Source organism: Ornithorhynchus anatinus, chromosome 2 (genome assembly GCF_004115215.2).
Source record: "Ornithorhynchus anatinus isolate Pmale09 chromosome 2, mOrnAna1.pri.v4, whole genome shotgun sequence".
NCBI classification, from domain to species: domain Eukaryota; kingdom Metazoa; phylum Chordata; class Mammalia; order Monotremata; family Ornithorhynchidae; genus Ornithorhynchus; species Ornithorhynchus anatinus.
In genome coordinates this window covers 19,851,222-19,875,782 of record NC_041729.1, presented here as the reverse complement: position 1 = coordinate 19,875,782, position 24,561 = coordinate 19,851,222, and the positions used below count along the sequence as shown (strand labels likewise).

The 24,561-nt window shown below is 49.2% G+C and overlaps 1 protein-coding gene across 2 annotated transcripts in view; it reads right to left on the bottom strand.

Annotated features, from left to right (window-relative positions):
- Nucleotides 1–24,561, bottom strand: part of SH2B3 (SH2B adaptor protein 3) — a 92,337-nt gene that overhangs the window by 48,273 nt on the left and 19,503 nt on the right. For both annotated transcript variants that reach the window (XM_029057566.1, XM_029057567.2), the window contains exon 2: nucleotides 22,012–22,839. In XM_029057566.1, coding sequence (XP_028913399.1) covers nucleotides 22,012–22,812 — 801 coding nt within the window. In that variant the 5' untranslated portion in view covers nucleotides 22,813–22,839. The remainder of the gene's footprint in view (nucleotides 1–22,011; nucleotides 22,840–24,561) is intronic.

Here is a 24,561-nt window from a genome sequence, read left to right as displayed (position 1 = left end):
GATAATAAGCACTCAAATACGATTGACACCCACCTTTCCTCTGTCTCCCTGATTTCTATTTCCAAATGATGTAACTAAACTCTAAGTGGATTTGCATTTTCTTTTCTCACAGGATTAGAGGATTAGATCTGTGACTCATTATTAAGCATCCTGAAGCAGTGGCCATTGCCCAGAGGTTATTCGGGTTGGGAGACTTCTTTGCAGAACTTTCATCAGTTTAGATTTTGGCTCTGCCAGCCCCTATCGTGGAGAACTCCACGGGTCAGTTGCGCAAGAAGTGACAGAAGTCAGTTTGCTCTTCCAGCTTTCTGAGGACAGAGGAAGTGAAGCATGGGGAGCTGAGTGGCTGCTGCTCAGAGGTTCCCTCCTCCAGTCTACAGTGATGGTTCCTGTCGCTTATCAGATGGCCCTGTCTGGTCTGATTTTTATTTGAAAGAAAAAGCGGGGGAGGGTGAAAAAGGAAATCCGAAACAATCAATCACCATTTCCCTGTTCAGGCTGGGCACAGGGTTGGGGAGGGAAAATTTCCAGGTTGAGCTTGGGGGTGGGGAAAGGGGAATTGGAATCTACTCAGAGCCACGGAGACACAAGGCTCACACACTGACCTCAGCAAGTGAATGACTCCAGGAGCTCAACCTGAGCCTGGAGCTTGAAAAAGTTTCCAGCCTCCACGGCACCTTGCTGGAGGGAGCAGGTGGTGGAAGAGCCAGGCAGGGTGGGCCAGGTGCGGGTTCACCATTCAAGCTGGAAAAGAGTTGTACGCTCAGGACCACACTCTCCAAAAAGGACTGCAGAAGTCTGGTTACTGGTTACTTTGCCTCCACTTGCAGCCTGGAGCTGAGAGAGAAGTAGGCCCCCGGTTGCCTAAAGTATGGGGATTTGGCTCCAGGTACCCCATAACATGAAATGGAAAACCTGTCCATGTTGAAATCATTCAGAATCTGTTCCAGTGGTTAAAGTTGGTGCAGAATGGAAAGTTACCTTGGGAGACAGAGTTGGAGGGAAGAAGGGAGGAAGGAAAAGAGAGGGAAGGGAGGAGAGAGAGTAGAGGAATGGAAAGGAGGGGAGGGAAGAGACCAAGAGGGAAGGGAAGAGATGGGGGGTTGGAAGATGGGTGGGGGGGAAGAGAAAAGACACAGGGGAAGGAAAAGACAGAAGGGGAAAGAGATGGGGGGGAGAGGGGAGGAAGAGAATCACACAGAGAATTTTAGTTCAGTTTAGGCAGGTGGAAAAAAAAAAATCAGGCCATGAGGGTGCAGCAGGGGTAGTTCAAGATTAGATTCTGCTGAACTCTCTGGGAAATGTCCAAAAGGACTGATTGGTTCTTGGAAGCTCCTTGTACAAAATTACTGTCCCCTACCTACAGTTTGCCACGCAGCTACCTCCGGGGTGGAGCTGGGTGGCTTCTGCTTCAAAGTAGCTCCATCACAATCTTCCTCAAAGCTGAGGTACCAGGGTATACCGGAGGGATATCAGGTATTTAGAGTTAGGGGAGACCTGCAGGTCAGGCAGGTGGGGCAGGCAGGCAAAAAAAGCATCCTGCATAGAGCTTTCCTCCTCCCTCAGACCCAACCCTCCCAGCCAAACTCTGGAAAAGCTACAGAGCTTTGATTAGAACAATGGTCTTGGGGGAAGGACTTCTGCCTGGAGAAGGAAATGAAAGCCTGAACTTTGGCAGTAGGCTAGCAAGAGCAGCTTCAGGGAGTTTTGGATAATGGGAAGCCAGAATTCCTTGGGCCCAAGCCACACCCTCATTCAGCTCAGCAGGGCCAGACAGCAGCTCCTTCCAAAGGCACCCTCCCCCACTCCCAACTCTCACCTCCTCTCTCCTGGACTCCAGCCCAACCTCTTGTTTCCCATCCTGCTTCTGATCCACCGGATGCTTATGTGAATCAAGGACCGACCCCAGATAGCACAAGGATGCTCCACCTGAGATAGGGAGGGAGGAGAGGGCAAAGATGGAGCTAGGCCCATTTCCCAGATCCTCTCTGCCTTCCCCCAGAGGAGCCGCTCATTCCACCCCCAAACACCAGGCTGCAGGGCCCCTTCCCCTCTGAGGTCAAAAACAAATGGAGGAACTTGGAGCCAACATGTCACTTCCTTCTTTTCACACTCAACAAAGCAGAAGAAACCGTTTTCCTCTCTCCTGATCAGCCATGCGCCCCCCCCGTCCACCAACGCAACAGAAAAGGTTAAAGAAAAAGAGGCTTAGGAGAGAGCAGTGATTCCTCTGGAGGAGGAGAAGGGATATTTGTGGGGGGATCAGGGCCCCTGGAGTCCTCATTGTCCAGGCAGAACTACTGCTGTTCCTCAAGCCTGGACACATCAGATCACACTGCTTGCCTGGTGTCCACTAGCTCGCTTTGTTGTCTTCTCAACTAAAGGAGGTTTTCACTTAAATGGGAAAAGATCAATCAGTGGTATTTACTGAGCCCTTACTGTATATATAGAGCACTGGAATTAAGTGCTTGGGAGGGTACAGTACAATAAAGTTGGTAGAGCTTACAGTCTACTGAAACACAGTCTAGTGGAACTTCCCAGGAACACCACCTGGTATATGATTCTCTGCAGCAAAAATGAATTTGGGGAAAACATTACAATGAGACTGCCAAAGTCTGTTAAACTAATCTAGACTTCTGGGTAGAGGTAGTAGAAATCATATTTATTACTGCAGGAAGAGCACTGAACTAAATGTGGGGGAAAACAGCATGGCCTAGTGGAAAGAGCAAGGGCCTGGGAGTCAGAAGGACCTGGGTTCTAATTCTGGCTCCACCACTTGTGTGCTGTGTGACCTTGGGCAAGTCTCTTCATTTCTCTGTACCTCAGTTACCTCATCTGTAAAATGCGGATTGAGACTGTGAGCACCAAGTGGGACATGGGCTGTTTCCAACCTGATTAGCTTGTATCTACCCCAGTGCTTAGTGCAGTGCCTGGCACACAGTAAGTGCTAAACAAATACCACAATTATTATTACTATTAACCACCCCAATGCTTAGTACAGTGCCTGGAGCGTAGTAAGAGCTTAAATACAATAAATATCAATATACAATGCAATCAATGCATCCCCTGGATTGATTGCTGATTGACTAGTAGTAGACACATCCTTGTGGGCCCTGTTGACATGTGTTTGGGGCTCAAGGTTCTGTATCACTTTCCAAGTTCTGAGCTGGGTGGGGGCTTACTGGCTCCTTCATCCCTCACAACTAGGAAGCTCCACACCCAAAGCCAGCGACGTGAAACCCTCAGGAGAGTCGGGTCCTGATCTCCAACTCAAGCCAAACGTCACCCATTCCCATACAATGACCCCAGCTCCGGGCATTGCTCTCCCTCAAGACTGTTTTTTTGTGACAGACCAAGAGAAAGCCCTCAATCTGGTGATCCACAGATGAGTTCAGCTCCTAGAAGAGAGTTTTTCAGAGTAAAATTGAAGTCGGGATTCGTCGTCAGCTCCCATTGCAGCTTGAGATATACACTAGGTCCAGGGGAGAGGACAATGTGGCTCAAGGCCAAGACCCTGGAGGCAGATAAGCCCTGGTCTCAGAGAGGGAGCTGAGGCTGGGGAGAGGACAGGAGAGACAGAGGAAGGGAGGGAAGGAGGGACAGGCCTGCTCCATTTGCCTTTGCAGGAGTTTTTGTGAGTTCTGTTCAAATATTTTGGTTTAGAAACAATCCCTCCATTTCCCCACCCCTCCTAAAAAGCGACTCAATTCAGGGCCTGGGATCCCATGGGCAGGTCTGAGTGGGAGGGAAATCAGCCTGCACAATCTGCCTAACCAACCAGATGTTTAAGGGCTCAACCCTCAAGTTTCTAACCAACTCTGCCTGTCATTTCTCAGGAGGGCAGCAGCACGGGGCTTAGCTTCTGATGTGAAACGGGTGTGAGGACACTGCTGTTCTCCAGCTGCCAGGCCCTACCCCAGCCACACTGCACTTGGGAGGGAGGGATGGAGAGAGGAAGGCTGGTTTCCAGGAAGGGCCAGTCCCTTCTCCCGGGCTGCTGGCTCCAACCCAGCCCCACTTTTGAAGGGGACAAAGTGGGGGACACTACCTGCTGTGCCCCTCCCCCCTCCAGGAGCCCGTGCCAGGAGGTAATGGGGGCCAGAGACAAACCCCCGACCCCCACTCCCAGTAGCTGGGTGAGCCAAACTCCAAATTTGCCCATCCCAGGTCCCTAGGAAGATCTGACAGCTTCCCATCAGGGTTGAAAAGATCCAAGGAGCAGGGGGTGTCCGTGCTTTAGCATTTGAATGGAGGTCAAGTGTCCAAGCAACATTCCTTTGGCTTCCAATGGCCAGTGGCCCTTAGGCTAATACCTCCAGCAGAGACAGAGTGGGTGTTTCTAACAAAACATCAAGGCACCTGTCCATTGCTGAGAAAGCAGTGATGACTGGAGCCCACATTAGCAAAATACACACCACCACAGGGTATTATTCAGTGGGGAGAACAAAAGTTGGGCCCTATTTCCAGAGAGAATGTGGGGAAGGGTGACAACTGCCCAAGGGAGTGCTGCTTCACAGGGTCATCTTCTCTGACCAATATGCTGCTGTTTCATAAGTAAATACCTGTTCTCCCTGGTACCACAGTGCTTAGCATAGTGTCTGGCACAGAGTAAGCACTTTTAACAAATATCAGTTATTTTCTCTCACAGAGAGAAACTTCACCCACATTCAGTAAGCTCCCGGTTTTCCACTGTTCTTCACGTTACCTGGTCCCTGACTCTGGGGCCCAGGGTGGGAGAGTGGGGAGAGATGGGGGTGTTACTGAACAGCTTTCGGTTTTTGGCTCCGAGATTTCTGCTCTGCTACTCTCAGAGCCCCCCGTTTCTTTTCTCCCACCACCTTCCAGCCGTTTTCATAAATATTTCTCTTTGAAATAAATACTCAGCTTTTAAACAACCACATCCTGATCCCAAACATAAACCCAACATCCCACGCAGAGTTCTGGATCTGGACCTGGTGGCTTCCACCCTTCAGATACCCAACTCCCTTCTGCCTCAGGACCCAGTGACCTGTCTGCCCATTCCCCAGGAACCCATCTCCCCTCCACAAATTAAATGTCTGTTCAACACAAATTAGCACAGGAGCTTGGTCAGTACTCTAAACGTCAGGTTTTCCTTGACTGCTCCGTTTAATTTTTCCCCAAAACTGGTAACAACTCAGAATAATCATAGGGCCTGTTTGAACGCCAGCACAATTCCAGTCTCTGATGGAGTACTAGGACATTTGGGAAGGTCCTAGGGCCATGTAGAGGGGATGTTAGCTGCAGCTCAAGTCCGGGGTCAGGGGAGGTCAATCAATTGTATTTATTGAGCTCTTACTGTGTGCAGAGGACTGTACTAAGCACTTGGGAGAGTACAATATAACAGAGCTGGGAGACATGTTCCTTGCCCACAGTGAGTTTGCAGTCTAGAGAGCTAAGATCAAGCTCTTAGCGGTTCAAAATTATCTAGGCCCAGCGGTGAACTAGTATGGTTTATGCTTGAAGAAAATCTCCTAAAAGAGTCCTTCCCAGACTAAACCCCACTTTTCCTCATCTCCCACTCCCTTCTGCATCACCGTGACTTGTTCCCTTTGCTCTTCCCCTGGTCCCATCCCCAAAGCACTTATATACGTAGCTGTAATTTTTTTTTAGCCCTTTGCTCTTACCCCCTTCCAGTCCCCAAGCACATATATTTGTATTGATGTCCTGTCTCCCCGACTCTAGACTGTGAACTCGCTGTGGGCAGGGAATGTCACGGTTTACTGTACTGTACTTTCCCAAGTGCTTAGTACAGTGCTCTGCACACAGTAAGCACTAAATAAATACAATCGAATGAATGAATGGTGGCAAAGTCCAAAAAAGAGATAAGAAATGGTGGGGATGGGGGTGTGAGAGAGAGACAGAGACAAAAACAGAGACAGAGACAAGACACTGTGGGAAGCTTCACTAAACCAACAAAGAAACATATGTTCTACTTCTAAAAACTGCAAAATCAAGGGCAGGACAGTTGCATTCATAATAATAATAATGAGGAATTCATTAAGCATTTACTATTGAGATAGATTATCAGAGCAGGCACAGTCTCTCAAATTCTATCTTATCCCCATTTTACACATGAGAAAACTGAGGCCCAGAGAGGTTAAGTGCCCAAAGAAACACAGCAGGGCATTGATGGAGCTGGAACCCAGGTCTCCTGACTGGCGGTCCTGTGCTCTTTCCTCAAACCCTGCTGCTTCCTTCCATACAGCCTGTTAGATGGTTGTGCAGTTTCATCTACATGAGAACACATGCCACAAATATGAATACCGTTGACACTTTACCATCCGTCTTCCCGAAGGAAGGGAGGGGGAGGCCTGCTGGGAGGGGGGAGGTTCCTCTGAGAGCCTCCTCCTCGGCCTTCCCCACCAGGTTAGTAGTGTCCGTTTTTTCCCTCCTTTGACCTTCATGCAAACACCAATCAAATACGACTGCATTTCATCCCAGCAACATTGTTTCCAAAATAAGAAACTCCGTTCTTCAGCAATTAACGCTGGGGCTGTGGTTACTCCGCTAAAGTGTTTTTTCCGTGCATGACCAAGGATGGAAAGAGTTGTGGTTAATGAGTGACAAATAACCTTTTGTCACTTTTCTCTGGTAGTGCTAGGGCTGCTGGCTCTTTCTCTCTCTGAAAAAACTGTCACCACTGAAATCTCTAAAAGCCTAAAGCAGAGGGTGTTGCCTTCGAAGAACAATGATTCAAATAAAAAGTTGAAAGTACCTCACCGGAGAGGGTAGAGGGGAGGGAAGGAGGGAGGGGGCGATGCAGCACACACCCACAAGCCTGCCCAGGTGGCAATACTATTAATGACCAGCCTCCACGTGGCTTTGTTTGCCTACCAACTCCCGACCCAGGCTTGAACATGAAATACAGCCTGGAAGCGTCACTGCAGCCTCCTAAATAAACACCAAATACTCCTGTCCGAACAGAGTGGGCTCTGAGGGACTGGAAGTCAAAGGAACGGAAAGAGCGGTTGGTCTGGCATAAATCGTCACCTCCCCGTGAGGGTAGGAAAATGGGTATTTCCCAAACTGGGTTTGGGCTCTCAGCAAGTGGGTCCAAATCCCCAAATCCTCTTGGGGAGTGGGCTTCAGGGGCAGCCGGTAGTGCCGTGACAGCCCACTGACAGAGCAGATGAAGGGAAGGACTGTGTTTTTTGAACTCCTTCCAACCATCCCATCGGGATGCTGTTCCAATGCTCCAGGACCCACACCCGCCTCAGGCACCCCTGAGCATAGCAGAGCCCCCCAGCCCCCGCCAAATCGAGGCAGGCTGGCAGCAGGGGAAGGGGAAAGGAAACATCCCAGAGCCCCCTTCCTACCCGAGTACAGTCATCAGGTCAGAAATCCACGCCTGCATAGGTTCAAGCAGAGAAGGCATCCAGCCAACCTCAAAATATTATGACAGAACCGACTAGATGTAAATCTCCCTTCAGTGGATGAAAAACAAGGCTGCTTCCATCACACCTTTAGAAAATACAAAGGCTGGGGATAGGATTTTTTTTTTTCAAACCAGCAGGGGTGTTGGAACTTGCAGACTCAGCCCAGCACATGCACCCTCCAAATATTAAAAGCTTTCCTCTCAGTCCTTCTTATAGGCCATTCATCTGGCCAGTGAAGGATGAGGGAGGCAAAACCCCTCTCTCCCTCCCTTCCTTCCAGGAAAGTTTGGAGATCCTGATTTTCTTCCATTAGGGACCTGGCTGCCTTCCTTCATTACAAATACTGCATAGGCACACTGGATTTGCTCATGGAGCCGCTACAACGCCTATCAAACTCGAAACACGAAGGTAGACAAATCCGTATGGCACCTTGAGTGAAAATTAAATGGTGACTATTACCCAACTAAATGCCTTATGTATTCTGTAAGGATCCTCAATGCTCAGCCTCACCCAGGTCTTCTTGCAGAAAGGGAGCTCAGTAATGCTGCCCAATCCCAAGAATCTCTGGATAGGCAGGACCCCATTGCCCACAGGATTCTTCTTGGCTGATTCCTTTCTTCTGGACCTCAGGTGGAATAGCAGGAGAAAGGAGTGGGGAGTGCTTCACTGGGCTGGAGATTTAGGATTGGGGTTGGATGTGGGGGTGAAGAGAGAGAGAGGATAGAGAGACAGGAGAAAAGTGAGAACTTCTACAGCCAGTGGTAGAACAGCAGGAAGCTGTCCTATCCATTGAGAAGTAGAAAGCATCTTTTTTTTTCCATTCACAAAGAGAAGCGACTGGGGGATTTCCAGCCTGCACATCCTCTGGGCCCTGTGGTCAGCCACAGCAAGACTCTTCTCCTGGGCCAGGGTTGAGGGGCACTGGGGGAAGGGGGGATTTGGGAAGCTTAGGTTTCCCAGGAGAGGTCTTAGATTACCCTGCTGGGATACAGGGGCCAGTCGTGGGGACTGAAAGGAAGGAGACCTGCCAGAATACCCTAAACCATTCCTCAGAGTGGACCATAAACTCCCAAGAGAATAAAAAGGCAAGGATAAAGCCTTTTAATACAATCGTTTATAGCACTTTTATTCCCAAAGCATGTTCACCATTCTTCATTTTTTTCCCTCAGAATATCCCTAGGTGGGTTTCATTCCCATTTTACAGATAAGGAAACACACAAGTAAATAACTAAGAGACAGGAGGCCAGTAGCTGGAACTAGAACCCAGGGCTTTTGATTCCCAGACCTAAGCTCTTCTCATTACCCATTAAGCCTTACTGTGGGCCCCTAATGCACATGACCAGAGTGAGCTGAAGGACAGCTCTCTATTGTTACCAAATCAGCAAACTAATGAATTGGGGGAAGAGAGACTCGGCCTGGTTTCTAGGAACTCTGACACTGGACCCCCAGTAAGATTTCTCCACATCAATATCATTCTTGCTCCTCCTCCAAAAAGCCAAACAACCCCTGAAGGTCTGCTTTTCCCAGTAGTGCCTGCATGCCACCTGAATCCATGGTGATAGTTGTCATGGGAACAGGAGACCTACTGATGCCTGGGTCCCAGGCCTGGTCTAGCGGATCCAAAAGCAGGCTTCTCTGCACTCTGGAAAGGCTGTTCCTTCACAAAAAGGATGACACCCTGAGAGACTGGGGTCTTAGAGGAGTTGGCACTCCCCAGTTAAACCAAGGACCTCCCCAGGGGCCCATGCCCAAGGTGCGAGAGGGCCTCTAGTTACCAGAAGGGATTCTTTCAATCTGAAGTTCAGCTGGGCCACTTGCAAGCAGTCTCCTGCCCCTCTGCTCCTCACCTTCCACCTCCCTGCCCATTTCTCTATTCCCTTTCTTATGTGGCAGGGGAGTAAGGCTGGGGTTGAGCAGGGCAGTCTTTGTCTCTCTCCCTGTCCTCCTTCTGTTTCAGGCCTTCTTGAACCAGTGACCCTGGGGAATGATGGCTGTGTTACTGTCACACAGTTCTACTTGCATGATGTATTCACACATACTTGGAAGTCACCATGCATCTGCTATGACTGGAAGACCAGAAGTCCACAGAAGTAATCACATGAACTGGTTCGGCTTCTACACAGAGCAAGGGCTCACAAATACCACTGACTTGAATGATTATCCCACAGAAATGACATCAGGCTTGGCCAGAGACATTCTCCTGCACTCCTGAGGATCACTTCAGGTTTCGTGGGGCTCCTAGATTTTCAGCTTATACAGGAAACACTATAACAGCCCTCAGACCAACAAATAAATACCTCAAGATCCTCTGGAATGGTCCAACAAAAGTTTATTAAACCAGGGGTGATCTAATTGACCAAGAGGTCACATAAGGTCATATTAAGAAGCTGCAATGCCTAGTGGGTAGAGCGCAGGCCTGGAAGTCAGAAGGACTTGGGATCTAATCCCAGCTCTGCCACTTGTCTGCGTTGTTACCTTGGGCAAGTCATTTCATATTTCTGTGACTCAGTTGCCCCCACCTGTCAAATGGGGATTAAGACTACAAGCACCACGTGGGACAAGGACTATGTTCAAACTGATTAGCTTGGCTGTACCCAGCATTTTGTACGATGTCTGGTACATAGTAAGCACTTAAATGCCACTGAAAAAAAAATAGGTCAGGTTCAGAGGCACGTAAGACTAGTGGTAGGAAAGTCATCATGAGAAGGGTGACTTGTGCTGCTCTCCTCTCCCAGTTGGGCACAGTCCTCTCTATCACCAATCCACAGCCAAAGTCCAGAACTTTTTCCATTATTAGCCCCGCTCCTGCTACATTTCATAATGGCAGTTGGTGCCAATGAACTGGGTCACGGCCAGGAGGACTCCCCCTTATGACAACGGGGTGGGGGAAACCACATCGGGTGCCATCATCTGGCAGGAAGAGAGGTGATGGCACAGCCCCAGAGGGCGGGCAGAGAGCTGCAGATTGAGAGCCCTCTGGGTTGATGGGACTTTTTTTTATTGATGTCTGTTAAGCACTTACTATGTGCCAGACATTCTACTAGGTGCTGGGGTAGATACAAACTAATCAAGTTGTTTAATCAAGTTCCCACACTAATCAAGTTCCCACACAGGGCTCCCAACCTTAATCCCCATTTTACAGATGCACAGGGAAGTTAAATGTCTTGTCCAAGGTCACACAGCAGGCAAGTGGCAGAGCAGACATCCGGGTCCAGGCTCCTTCCACTAAGCCACATTGCTTTCAATCAAAGGTATTTATTAAGCCCTTACTATGTGCAGAGCATGGTACTAAGTACTTGGAAGAGTACAATTAACAGGATTAGCGTGCTTTGAGAGGTACAATGGCTCTAGGCCTACTGCTTGATTCCCTGCACAGAATGAACACTAAAACAGTCCCCCCCCACCACTCTCAGGACAAAGCCTGGAGTCTCCTTCCCTACAGGCTGGACCAGGTGACCTCTTGGGGATCTTTTCCAGCTCTGATTCTACTACCCTTTGCTTCCAAACTCTGCAGGATGCCCTTCCAGATACAGTGTCAGGACAGCAGAGCTGAAAGCCATTTCTCTGTGCAGAGTTGGGTTGGAAGAAGGCAGAGAGCAGAGAGGGAGAGTAGAATAGTAAAAGCTAAGAAGCATATTTTCCTATCACTGTAGACAGCACCACCATCCTTCCTGTCTCAAGTGCCTGTAACCTTGGCATTATCTTTGACTCATCTTTCTCATTCAACCCACATACCACTAAATCCTATCAGTTCAACCTTCATGACATCACTAAAATCCACCCTTTCCTCGACTTCCAAACTGCTACGGTGTTAATCCAAGCACTTATCCTTTCCCTCCTTGATTACTGTATCAGCTTCCTTGCTGGGCTTCCTGACTCCCATCTCCACCACTCCAGTCCACACTTCACTCACCTGCCTGGATCTTTTCTACAGAAATGTTCAGGCCATGTTTCCCCACTCCTCAAGAACCACCAGCACATCCACCCCCACATCAGGCAGGAACTCCTTACCGCCAGTTTTGAAGCCCTCAATCACCTTGCCCCCTCCTACCTCACTTCGCTGCTCATGTACTACAACCCAGCCCACTCACTTCACTCCTTTAATGCCAATCTACTCAGTGTACCTCAATCTTGTCTATCTTGCTGCCAATCTCTTGCCCACATGCTCCCTCTGGCCTGGAACACCCTCCCTCTTCATAGCCAACAGAAAAGTACTCTCTCACCAGTCAAAGCCTATCAAAGGCACATCTCCTCCAAGAGGCCTTCCCTGACTAGACCCTTATTTCCTCTTCCCCCACTCTCTTCTGCATCACTCTTGCACTTGGATTAGACAATGAGCCTGTCATTGGGCAGAGATTTCTCTGTTGCCAAATTGTACATTCCAAGTGCTTAGTACAGTGCTCTGAACATAGTAAGCGCTTAATAAATATGATTGAATGAGTGAATTTGCACCCTTTATCCCCCCCACCCCAGCCCCACAGCTTTATGTACATATCCATAATTTATTTATATCAACATCTGCCTCCCCACTCTAGACTGTAAACTTGCTGTGGTCAGGGATCATGTCTACCACCTCTATCATATTGTACTCTTCCAAGAGCTTAGTACAATGCTCTGCACACAGGAAGCCCTCAATAAATATGATTGATTGATTGATTAATTCAACAACCACGATGGCCCCAGAGAGTCCCTGAGAGGCTGTCTCAGGCTCCATGCTATTGTCCATGCCTCCGGCCTTGATTTCAGACTACAGCTCTTCTGGGAAGTCCTCTCACTTAGTTCCAGGATCTTCCTGAGGCGGAGGCAGCATCTCTCATTGAATGACTTTAGCCAACCGGTGAGAGCAAGTATCCTTGGAGAAGCAGCGTGGCTCAGTGGAAAGAGCACGGGCTTTGGAGTCAGGGCTCATGAGTTCGAATCCCAGCTCTGCCACTTGTTGGCTGTGTGACTGTGGGCAAGTCACTTAACTTCTCTGTGCCTCAGTTCCCTCATCTGTAAAATGGGGATTAAGACTGTGAGCCCCATGTGGGACAACCTGATTCCCCTATGTCTACCCCAGCGCTTAGAACAGTGCTCGGCACATAGTAAGCGCTTAACAAATACCAACATTTTACTTCCTGTCATGACATCTGGACTCAATAACTGTCTGTCTTGGGTTTCCGCTGCAAATCCCAAATTTCATGGTTTTATAACTTGGCTGTAAAAAATTCACTCAACTCAGAATTGGCAATGCATCAACGCCCGAGAAAGCTTTTCGCGCATTTCCTCTCGGTGACTATATATAACTTCGTCATCTCTAGGAATCCATACAATTCTGGGAGCAAACACCTAGTGCTTGAAGGAAGGAAACTCAGCTAAGGAGGAGAGAGGAAAAGGAGATGAGATTTGTGCCTGAGTTCTTTTCCCAAGACACCAACTCCTTTCTCAGGCTCAGATGGGGGTGTCGCCAACTCCAACAGGAAGTTGACGGAAACCTGGTGCATATTCAGACGAGCACAGCAGTCGGGCATTGTGGAAATAAATATTCTCTCATCTCTCTGTGCTGCTTGCAAACAGCCATCATCTGTGCTGGTTGGTTCAACCAACAGCAACCTGGCCATTGGAGAAACCAGGCATCCCCACCCCCAATCATTCTGAAAGTGACATCCACACAGCCCCTATAACTGTAGCTATCAATCATTGGTACTTATTGAGCATATGAGGTGCAGCGCACTGAACTAATGCTTGGGAGAGTGGAATAGAATCAGTAGACATGATCCCTAAATTGGAGGAGTTTACAATCTAGCAAGAAGGACATTAAGGAAGCAGTAAGTATAAAAGTGCTAGATTGAGGGAAAAAGAAAGGAGGAGTGTGTGTGTGTGTGTGTGTGTGTGTGTGTATGCATATGCACATGCGTGTGCTTAGTTGGGTGACAAACACATAGCACAATCATTACCAGAAGACAGTCTTTAGACATGGTGGGGCCTCTTTGGGTTGCTTCCCCATCCCTCCAAAGCCCAGGTCTGCAAGGTCAATCTCCTTTTGGGGAGGGTGAAGTTTGATTCATTGGGGTACAAGCTCTGCTTCTTCTCTTCCCCTAGAGGCCCCACGGAGAAGACTCTTCCCAGCTGTATCCTTCAACAGGTTCAGGAATGCAAGCTAGCTCCCTCTTCAGGCTCTCCCCTCCCCACCCTGCTTCCAATATGTAGCTACTTAAGACACTGGCTCAGCTGCTCTGAAAAAGAAGGGGAAAAAAATCCCCAACAAATATCCTCACTGACACCAAGAGGCCCAAGATAGTTACATAAACAAGGGCAAAAATGAATCAACCTCACAACTTTTACCACCCAGCTCAGTCTGCCCACAGAAGGGTCAACAAGTAGTAAGAAGTTAAATTGGCATCTTTTACAGCAGGACCTGACTCCCAGTAATTTTCAGTAAGTTGAATATTTGTTTTTACAGGCTAAAAGGGAGGCGATCTTAGATGCTGGGAAAGCTACAGACTGAGCGAGTTACCTAGGCTGAGTATTTGCTGCAGGATGACAAATGCTTGGCTCTCCATAGTAACAACCAAGGGAATGGAAATGTATGCATTAAAAAGGGTTAAATAGGGCAGAACTGATTCTGGAAGTGAATTTGAGAATCACATACCCACACAACCATTGTAAGACATCAGATTTGAAGAACATATCAAAGCCAAATATTCACTTGTTTTTCATGGCTGGGATAACTATTCTAAATAGCTTTCCAACAGGAAGAATGGAGAGAAACAGGGTTAAGTGGGGTGGATTTCACAGGATCCGAGTAAAAACACCAAGGTAATACCACCTCAAATTTAACCTAAGGAACACTCACAAATGGTGAGTTCATCATCATGCCAGTCACACAAGTATCCCCATTTTACAGATGGACATACTAAGGTCCAGAGAGGTTAGGAGAGTCAACTGGGATCATTATTCATCTGATCTGGCACTGGGTACCTTCTCGTTTGGTAATTTTAGATTAAGTGTCCAGCCTCACTCCTGTCACTGAATTCTATAACTTGGAAAGAGCACCCATATTTGCTGGGAGAGGATCACAACAGTTCTGGAGGGGTTCAGGAATTCCCCCCCTTCTCAAGGACATGCTCAAAATCTGTATAGGTTCTGGGAACTTATTTCCTCAAGGCACTTCTGCATGTGTGTTTTCATGGTGCGTGTCATGCCTGATGCCTTTATATTGGGTTACAGAATGAAAGCTATGTTCCAAGATCTGTAAACCGGTGTCTGGGATTCTTTAGTGTCATCCATGGCCGCCCCCCATTGTATGTACACAAAACAGTGAGCAAGTTGGGTCTAAACCAGGTTGCCTGACTACCATCCACACTCTCTCATCTTTGTCTATTCTTTTATTTAGAGAATCGGAAAGAAGATTGGGAAATGGGCTTTTGGCTGGGGTGGGGAAAAAGAATCTATTGTTTTGGGAGGGTTTCTGGCATTAGAAAGAGGCCTAAAGTGCTCTCCCCAGAACTAGGACCAGATTATGATGCTAATGGACCCAGGGTGCCAAGCTTCCCAGGTCAATTTACCTCAGCCTCCTTGAATTTGCCTGCCTCTCGGGTTGGGCCAAGCAAAAGCTCTGATTGTCCAGCTGGATTCTGAGCTCAACCCTGGAATCCTTTAAATTGGAAACTGGAGGATACTCATAATTGGGAAGTGTCATTTTGACCTTTGCTGGAGCCTGCTCCCTGCCCTTCCTAAGGAGAGTGGTAGTACAGCGATTTACAGATGTTCAGGGTGTGCGGGTGTACCTGATGTCTCAGAAGGTCATACAAAACATTTCAACCCATTTGCCCTATTGCCAGAGGGAGAAAAGGGTGAGATAATAATAATCTCCATTTTTACAGATAAGAAAATAGAATTTTGGAAAAGTTAAGTGACTTGCCCAAAGTGACATAGCAGGTAGCTGACAGAGCCAGGATTAAAACTCAGGTCTGCTGACACCCAGGTCCATGTTCTTTCCACAAGGCCACACAGCTTCCTATTTCAGGTTTCTTTTGAGGCTTCTCAACTCCCTGCTTCTCAACCACTTCAACAATGTTTCATCCAAGTGATACTGGGGGTGGAGAAGAGAACTAAAAGCGAGAAACCCACTTCTCATTCTGGCCCAGGGCCAGTTGAGTATGCATTCTCCACTTCCACTTTCTCTCCCTCTAGACTGTAAACTCATTGTGGACAAGAAATGTGTCTGTTTACTGTTATATTGTATTCTCCCAAGTACTTAGTACAGTGCTCTGCACACAGTAAGCGTTCAATAATTATGATTGAATGCATGAATGAAAAGTCTGAACTTGGCAGCCTCAGCCCTGGGCAGACCTCCAACCCTGCACGGGAGCTTGAGTAGCAGAAGGCAGCACTAAATAGGAAGATCAGTTCATCAGTTACTTACTGAGGGTCCTCCTCTTCTCCACATTGTCATCAATCATATTTCAATCATATTTATTGAGCGCTGCCTATGTGTAGAACACTGTACTAAGTTCTTAGGAGAGTAGGATACAACAGAGTTGGCAAACATATTCCCTGCCCACAGCAAGCTCACAGTCTATAGGGGGAGACAGACATTAATATAAATTACAGATATATACATAAGTGCTGTGGGGCTGAGGCAGGGGTGAATAAAGGGAGCAAATTAGGGCAACACAACATGGAAGAGAGTGGGAAAAGAGGAAATGAGGGCTTAGTCAGGGAAGGCCTCTTGGAGGAGACCTTCAAACAGGCTTTGAAGTTGGGGAGAGTAATTGATTCGAAGAGGGCTGGCGTTCCAGGCCAGAGGCAGGATGTGGGCGAGAGGTCGGTGACAAGATAGATGAGACCAAGGGTGACAAGATAGATGAGACCAAGGTACTATGAGTAGTTGGCATTAGAGGAGTGAATAGTACAGAAGCAGCATGGCTCAATGGAAAGAGCACGGGCTTGGGAGTCAGAGGTCATGGGTTCGAATCCCGGCTCTGCCACTTGTCAGCTGTATGACTTTGGGCAAGTCACTTCACTTCTCGGTGCCACAGTTACCTCATCTGTAAAATGGGGATTAAGACTGTGAGCCCTACGTGGGACAACCTGATTCCCGTGTCTACCCCAGCGCTTAGAACAGTGCTTGACACATAGTAAGTGTTTAACAAATACCAACATTATTATTATTATTATTACAGGCTAGGTTGTAGTAGGAAAGCAGTGAGGTGTACAAAGCATTGTGCAAAGTATTGTGTGAAGTATTTGATTTATTCCAAGAGAAAGCACCCAGAAGTAAATTAGACATGTCTCTGTTCTGCATCAAACAAGCCCTCCTGAAAGCCCACCTCCTCTAGAGAGGTACCTGCCCCTCTAAGGACCACCTCCCCTGGACCTGTTATCCTAATAACTGCCTTTAACACTTAGGTGAATATCGATTTATTCCTAGACAATGATGCGTTTATTTAGTCATTTTGTCCATACTTTTCTCAGTATGGGTTGAGTTTTTCCTTCTGCTCTCACTCCATCAATACAAATGCGGCCTCCCTGTTTCTTGTACCTAAGAACCCACGACTGTGCTCGACAGACAGCAGCTGCTCAATAAATACAAGTGAAAGACTGGAAGGACAAACAAACGATCAGATTGAGCACTTGATGAATTAAACTATAGGAAACGGTGCTGCCAGGATCCGTCAACTAACCCAGCCCATCGGTCCCCTAAATAGGTGGACCACGTGTGGTATTATCTTTAATTAGGCAGGTCATCAAATCCCAAACCTATTAAAGATGAAGAGAGGGTCCAGTGAGGGAGTGTTCCCCCATCCCACACTTCCCATCATATATGCTGAAGCCTCTCCCTCGCCCTCCCCTCTCAACCTCTGCAAATGCTTCCTTTGTTTTCTACATCTCACTCAGCTGAGTACAGTGAAACCAAACTGGTCACTTTCACTTCTTGTTTATCACCAGTTTCACTTTCTGCTTCCCTCTCCCATCCCCTCTCCCCTCTGTCCCCTAGTGAGGCTGTTACCCAAAGGAGCCCCTCGCTGGAAGACAGGGACCCCTTTCAGCTTCTGCTCCCCCAAGGCCCCTTGCACCACCCCCTCAGTCCCAGGTTTCATTCCCATCCCATTCAGGCCCTTCTCCTCCTTCCCCTTGGCTCCGCTCTGGTTCTAAACGGAAATGAATTGGAGGCCTCTCCAGGGCGTCCCCTTTCTTTCCAGCTGAAGGGCAGCTTCCTCTTTCCCACACACAGCTCATATAGTTCTCAAGGAAGAGAGAGGCAAGCAGAGAAGCAGAGGGAGGCAGAAAGGAAGGAAAAATGGGTGGATGGATGTGCCCCAGCCAGAGCCACCCAACCTCACTCAGTGCCTAGTGATCCACAAGCAGCCCAGGGGGAGCCCAGACAACCAATTTTAACGTGTGATTTTATCCTCCTCTTCCAACGCTGTAAGGGGCAGAGCCTGCATTAGCCCCTGCTTGGGTGACGCCCTAATTGTGGAGCTTGGTTTCACCCTAGATCCAAAATTAGGCTTGCATGTTCCCTCTTCAGCTCTTCTTTGCAAAGCTTTGAGTAAAATCCGGTTCAGCACAGAGGGTCCGAAGCCCATCCTAGGTGCAGCTGGGAAATGCCAGGGTTCCTGGCTCAGAACCCTCAGGACTGAGACCACACTAGGCCAGTGACGCACTCCTGGGCCCCAAAAGCACTTTGCTTGCTCCACCTTCTCCCCGGGCAGAGTTAATTTTTGCATAGGTGGCTGTGAGAAAGGGAAGCCATTATAGGATGTCACCCAACTTCCTTGAGAATGTGGAATTCACTTCCAACCCCTTGAAAGACTAGAACACCTCAGAGCTCATTCCCCTAGTTCTACCTCAGCCTTACTAGCTGGTGCTGAGTTTAGGAAAACAGGCACTGCCCCATAATCAGTGAGCACAGGCCTTTCCAGACCCTGACTTGGACAAAAGCAAAGAGAAGAAATGTTTCTCACTAGAAGCAATCAGTCAATCGTATTTGAGTGTTTGCTGTGTGCAGATCTTGCCAAGCTCAGAGGCAGACTCTGCAATCGAGCGGAAGCTCCAAATCACCGAACAAAGGACGGGGGCTGAAAGGTCTCCTGGCGCTTCCTGGCTTGATCTCCGACCAGAGTAATCCCAATGGAAAACTGCATCAGGTTCCTTGACTACAGTGACTTCCCCTCTTGTGTGGCTACTCCACAGACTCTCTGCCTCACAACAAAGAGAGCTGCATTTCAGCAACACCCGGATCATCTGCACTGGCTAAATGCTTAGAGTTCCTTGGAGAGGTAAAGTTCCTGGAAAAAGGAAGGGGCAGTTTTCAGTGCTAATAGAGAAGCTTGGAAACACCAGGGTCCATCATGGCCATGCCTCTGTTTCCTAGAGGACTGCACCTGCCATAGCCTAAACTGTCTCCCTAGTGTGAAGAATCTCAAGGGAAAGAGACTAGTCCCAGTCTATTCGCTTCACCCCTTCCCCCACCCGACTCGTGAACATTTATGCACAAAGCCAGAGGCTACCACCAAATTACCAAGAAAGGGCCAACGACCAGACTCCCATGGCCAATTCATCCTGTAGAGACCGAGGAGGAGATGGGGGTGGTGAGCCGCTGCCCTTCCGCCCTCCTCTCCCCCTGCCCCCATTCGAAGAAAGCCTGGGGCTTTTGCCACCAGATCTGATCTTCGAGTGTACGACCACATCCTCATGCAGGCAGTGTGTTCCTCTATGATTTAATGTGGATGACTAAGAGTGAAGCCTGAGACCTCTGCTCAGGGCAAATTGTGAAATCTTCACTCTCCGGGACCCCGGTGGCAGACACAGGCTGGGATGGGTTGGGCTGGTCGCTGGATGAGACTGGGTCAGCAGGTTTCTGCTTTTTCTGCTCTGTCTGCTTGAAAGGGGAAAACTTCCTGGTCCTTTCTGAATGACCCCCTATGCTGCCTCACCAATTCCATTTTTTTCCCCAGAGCTCACAAGTCACCTTACCCAAATCCTTCCTTGGTGTCTCGAAGGAAATCAGGCAGCAAACAGGTACAAAAGGTGAAAACACTTGGGCTAGCATTGACCTTCTCCAGGCCTCTGATGACCACAGTCAAAGTTACCAGCCCTATGACGCTGATGCAAAGGCCTGTGGGCTGATAGATTTTTGACAGCTGACAAGCAAAGCTAATTCCCTGCTGCTTTGGCCAGTTTGGACCACAAGAACTCTAATGACGGATCCCATCATCATGTCCTTTAAGAACTGTTCCCTCAAGTCATAGTGCCACCCTCCCCCACCAGCGCCCAGAATCCTCTGAGAGACCTAGATATCCCAGATCTGCCATGGGCACACAAATGCACGTTTGTTTATCGTGGTGGTGTCTCTGAGGTGGATTGGGAGGCTTGGCCTGAAGACATGAATCAAGGTGGAATTCCAAGGCTTGCCACACCTCCACCCGAATTGGTCAAAGGTTGTGATATCCCCAAACTCGAGGCCCTGCCTTGCTGACTCAGTTGGACTCTGCTTAACTCCCAGTACACTGCCTTGTACACAGTAAGCCCTCAGGAAATAGGACTAACAACAACATAACCTTCTGTTGCAAAATGATGGACGAGGCTCGGTCCAGTCAGGACCTGGTGCCTCCATGAAGGAAACTATCAGAATGTTAGTATTTGAGCAGCGCCACTCACACTCTCTCAGACCTGCTGGCTGTATCCTCGCTGCAGCCAGTGGGTGCAACGAGTCAGAAAGCACAGGGCCAAGTACACGTGAGCATTTCAAATACCTAACCCAATTACGGCAGAAGGGGCTTAACGGAGTGCCAGTGTCAGGCCACGACACCAGCCCCCGGCAAGGTAGCTGCTGCTGTTTCCACTGAGGTCTCTGCTGCCTCTGTTTGCTAGCTATTTTCCACTCCTCACTTCAATGGAAGGGTGAAACAGCCAGAAATAGAAGATATGCCAACAGTGGTGAAGGTTTCTGACCAAAGCGCCGCCGGCGGTGGACAGGTCTCTGGAGGATTCTGAAAACTTCTATTTGAGGTCACTGAATGAATACTTCGTGGGAAATTCCTTCCCATCAACATGCCAGGGAGTGGTGAAAAGAAAAGCGAAAACAGAGCTGGTACTACCACATCCTCTTGGGCAGGTCTGTCACAGCTGTCAGGTTTCAGGATGTGATTCCCTTGGGTGAGCCCCTGTGGGGTGGAAACGGGGTTTCCAAGGGGCAATTTTGCCCATCGGGCAGTGAGAACTAAGTGAATCTCATACTGACAAAAGGGGCCAGAAAGCAGCACCAGATATGCCTCTCCTCTCCTTCAGAAAGGGCCCCATGTTTCATGATGGGCAAGCAGTCTCCCCTAATGAAATGTAGTGATAATGAGACCCTCAATCATCATCTTCAACCCGACAACATTTAATTATCCATATCTTCCCCCTTTAAAAATCCCAATCACTCCTCACGCTAAACACCTCCTTAAAAAAAAAAAGAGCTGACCCACTTTCCAGAGGTGTAAACTGAAGCCCAAATTAATGCCTCCAGAGCAGATGGAAAGAATTTGGATCAGAGCCTACTCTGAAACTCAGTAGTAGTAATAGTGGGTTCTGGATAGCCTAGAGCTCGCCAGTTCCAGTTTTAAGTCACATCTCAAGCCAGCATCTCCTCCGTCTTTGCCCCAGTGTGATGGCAGTGATCAGGCAGAGCTGGCGGAGGCCCCAGAACTGACACACTTGAGTTCAGCTTCCTGGAAGTACAGAAGCCAGTTTGGGAACCAAATGGCACAGTGAAAAGGCTGCAGAGAGGAACTGCTCTCAGCCTGAAAGGTAATGGAAATCACAGAATCACCAGTCTTTTTCTGACACCGTCCTTAAGTGGTACTGTCCTCGCCTTTCCATCTTCCCCTTCTAGTTTTTCAGAAAGCCCTCTGTTCTGGGAGATCTGCCGCAAACCTTGAAGAGCTCTGCCGGGATTGGGATGGAATGGGTCTCCTTCTGCCCCCCTCCACCAGCTCGCCCTCAGAGACCCCTCCCTCAAGCTGCTGTGCTCTACTTTTCTACTAAGGGCCCCTCCAAAGTGAGGGAAAGAGAACTTACAGGGAAAAATCCCCACTGGTTGTGAAGTCAGAAGACAACCCAGGCCAGGTCAGGACATAGAGTAATGCGAATCTGCTTGGGGCACAGGATTAGGCCCCAAGCCGGGAAGTAATCTCAGCACCCAAACCAGGCCCCGGAGCTCTGGAAATGTCTGGGTGATCCCAGCGGGGTGGTTCTTAATAATGTTGGTATTTGTTAAGCGCTTACTATGTGCAGAGCACTGTTCTAAGCGCTGGGGGAGATACAGGGTCAGCAGGTTGTACTGCATGAAGCTCACAGTCTTCATTCCCATTTTACAGATGATGTAACTGAGGCACAGAGAAGGTAAGTGACGCCCACAGTCACATAGCTGCCAAGTGGCAGAGCTGGGATTCGAACCCACGATCTCTGACTTCAAAGCCCGGGCTCTTTCCACTGAGCCACACTGCTTCTCTTCATCCCACTGGCTCCTGCAGTTTGACTCCCTAGCTCAGGCACCCCCTTCAGTAGGGTCCCCCAGAGTCCCCAGACCCAAGGTCGGCAGCCCTACGGCAGGCTGGGAAAATGGGGGGACCTGGTCTCTCACCTTGGGAGGATCAAAGAGCTCCAGGATGTGGTCTTCGTCACCCCCAGGGTGCCCCGCTTTCCGCAGCACCAGCCGTCCCCGCTGCCACAGCGTCCCGCTGTCCATGGTGGCCTCGTCCACCAGGCCGTATTTGAGCACGCCCTCTTTTAGCACCTCGGGGGGCTGCTCCCGGGAAAGGCTCCAAGGCAGGATCTTCTTGGGCAGGCCCTGCTTGGTAGGGGGCTCTCCTGCTTCTCCATCACCCGGGCCGTCCCCGGCCGGCAGGGCCTCAGAGGAGCGCCGCCGGAAGATGCTGCGGAGGCTGCGGCGCAGGTGATGGAAGGAGTACTGGGCGATTGTGCGGGGGGAGGCCAGAGGAGAGGCTAGAGGGGAGGCCCCAGCTGCCAACTCCTCAGAGCTCCGGGCCTTGGGCAAGGCCTGGGGAGGCTCGGGGGCCCTGTCACCGGGATCCGTGGGCCCAGGCAGCCCAATTTCGGCCTTCGGCGGCCCCGAGGAGCCATCCGCGTGCCGTCTGCCTGTTTCCCGGTAGTCCCGCACCCTGGAGTTGAGGGGCAGGATCCGGAGCTGGTGCATGGGCCAGCCCTCCCTCACCTCGTGCCGGAAGTACTGCTGGAACAGGTCGGTGAACTGCAGGGAGAAGTGCTCAGCCCCCAGCAGGTCATGGTGGGGGTGCTCGCTGGCAAACAGCCAGTACTGCTTGGCCAGCTCCTTGGCGGTGGCCACCGCGTGCAGCTCGCAGAACTCGCTCCAGCCCCTTGGGTGCGGGGAGGAGGGTGCAGGCTGAAGAGCAGGGCCATTCATTGCCGAGGCCGAGGTGGACTGGCTGAGCTGAAAGACATAAAAGAGCAGGAATTACTGTGAGCTGAGCTCTCCTGGAAGTCTCCAGAGGTAGGGTAATTCATTCATCATTCAGTCGTATTTACTGAGCGCTTACTGTGTGCAGAGCACTTTACTAAGCGCTTGGAATGTACAATTCGGCAAAAGAACAATGGGCTCACAGTCTAAAAGGGGGAGATAGACAACAAAACAAGTAGTCAGGCATCAATACCATCAACAGAATCATAGATATATACACATCATTAACAAAATAGAGTAATAATGTTGGTATTTGTTAAGCACTTACTATGTGCCAAGCACTGTTCTAAGTGCTGGGATAAATACATGGTAATCAGGTTGTCCCACATGAGGCTCACAGTCTTAATCCCCATTTTACAGATGAAGTAACTGAGGCACCAAGAAATTAAGTGACTTGCCTAAAGTCACACAGCTGAGAGGTGGTAGACCCGGGATTAGAACCCATTACCTCTGATTCCTAAGACCACATTCTTTCCACTGAGCCATGCTGCGTCTCTAATAAATAAATATGCACAAGTGCTGTGAGGAGGAAAAGGGGGAAGAGCAGAGGGAAGAAGTAGGGGCAATGGGGGGAGGGGGGACAAGGGGCAGAGGGAAAGGGCGGGCTCAGTCTGGGAAGGCCTCCTGGAGGAGGTGAGCTTTCAGTAGGGCTTAGAAGAGGGGAAGAGTTAGTTTGGCAGATGTGAGGAGGGAAGGCATTCCAGGTCGGTGGTAGGACGTGGGCCAGGGGTTGACAGCCGGACAGGCGAGAACAAGGCATGGTGAGGAGGCTAGTGGCAGAGGAGCGGAGTATATGGGGTGGGCTGTAGAAGGAGAGAAGGGAGGTGAGGTTGGAGGGGGCCAAGGGGTGGGGAGCTTTGAAGCCAAGAGTGAAGAGTTTTTGTTTCATGCGAAGGTTGATAGGCAACCATTGGAGGTTTTTGAGGAGGGAAGTGATATGCCCAAGCGTATCTGTAGAAAGTAATATGCCCAGGGCGTTTCTGTAGAAATGTAGCGGGGGGGTGGGGAGAAGAGATACATCACCATAGGGGGATTGGGAGTTGCCCCAGAAGCTAAGGGGAAACCTTTCGTTCCCTGTGTTAGGGACCATTGAGTGGTTCCTTGTTTCAGCCAGGGTGGTGGGAGATTATATCCCCCCACCTTAACCAACAAGAGAAGGTGCTGGGCAGGATGGGAAGGCTTCAGATGCTTGCCCCAAGGCTTACCTGCTAGAGCCATGGCCCCAGAATCCTTTGCTTAGCTCTTTTCTAGTTAGCTAAAGTGAGCAATTAATTGGTTAGTAATGTAATCATTGGGTGCAGTGCACTGTACTAAGTGTTGGGGAAATATACCAGAAGCAAAAGACATGTTCCCTGTCCACAGAGAGTTTACACTCTTTGGGGGAAGACATAAAAATATTAACAATCAGAAAAATTAGTTGTAAAATTAAATATTCATGAATACGCTAAAGATGTCTCAGAACATGTGGAATATAAGAGCGAAGCAAACTTTTTAATTCTTCCCTTTACCACCAAATAATCTGGGCCAGGATAGCTCCATTTGGCAATCTTCATACTGGCTGGTAATGTTCTCCATGGCTTTATAGTTGCCAGAGCAAAACAGATAGCTTTAGGAATCTTGAAGGGAGCCATTGGCCACTGTAGGCCAAAAGCAGCCCAAGGTCCAAAACGGGTGGGAGGGGCTATGCTTTTGGGA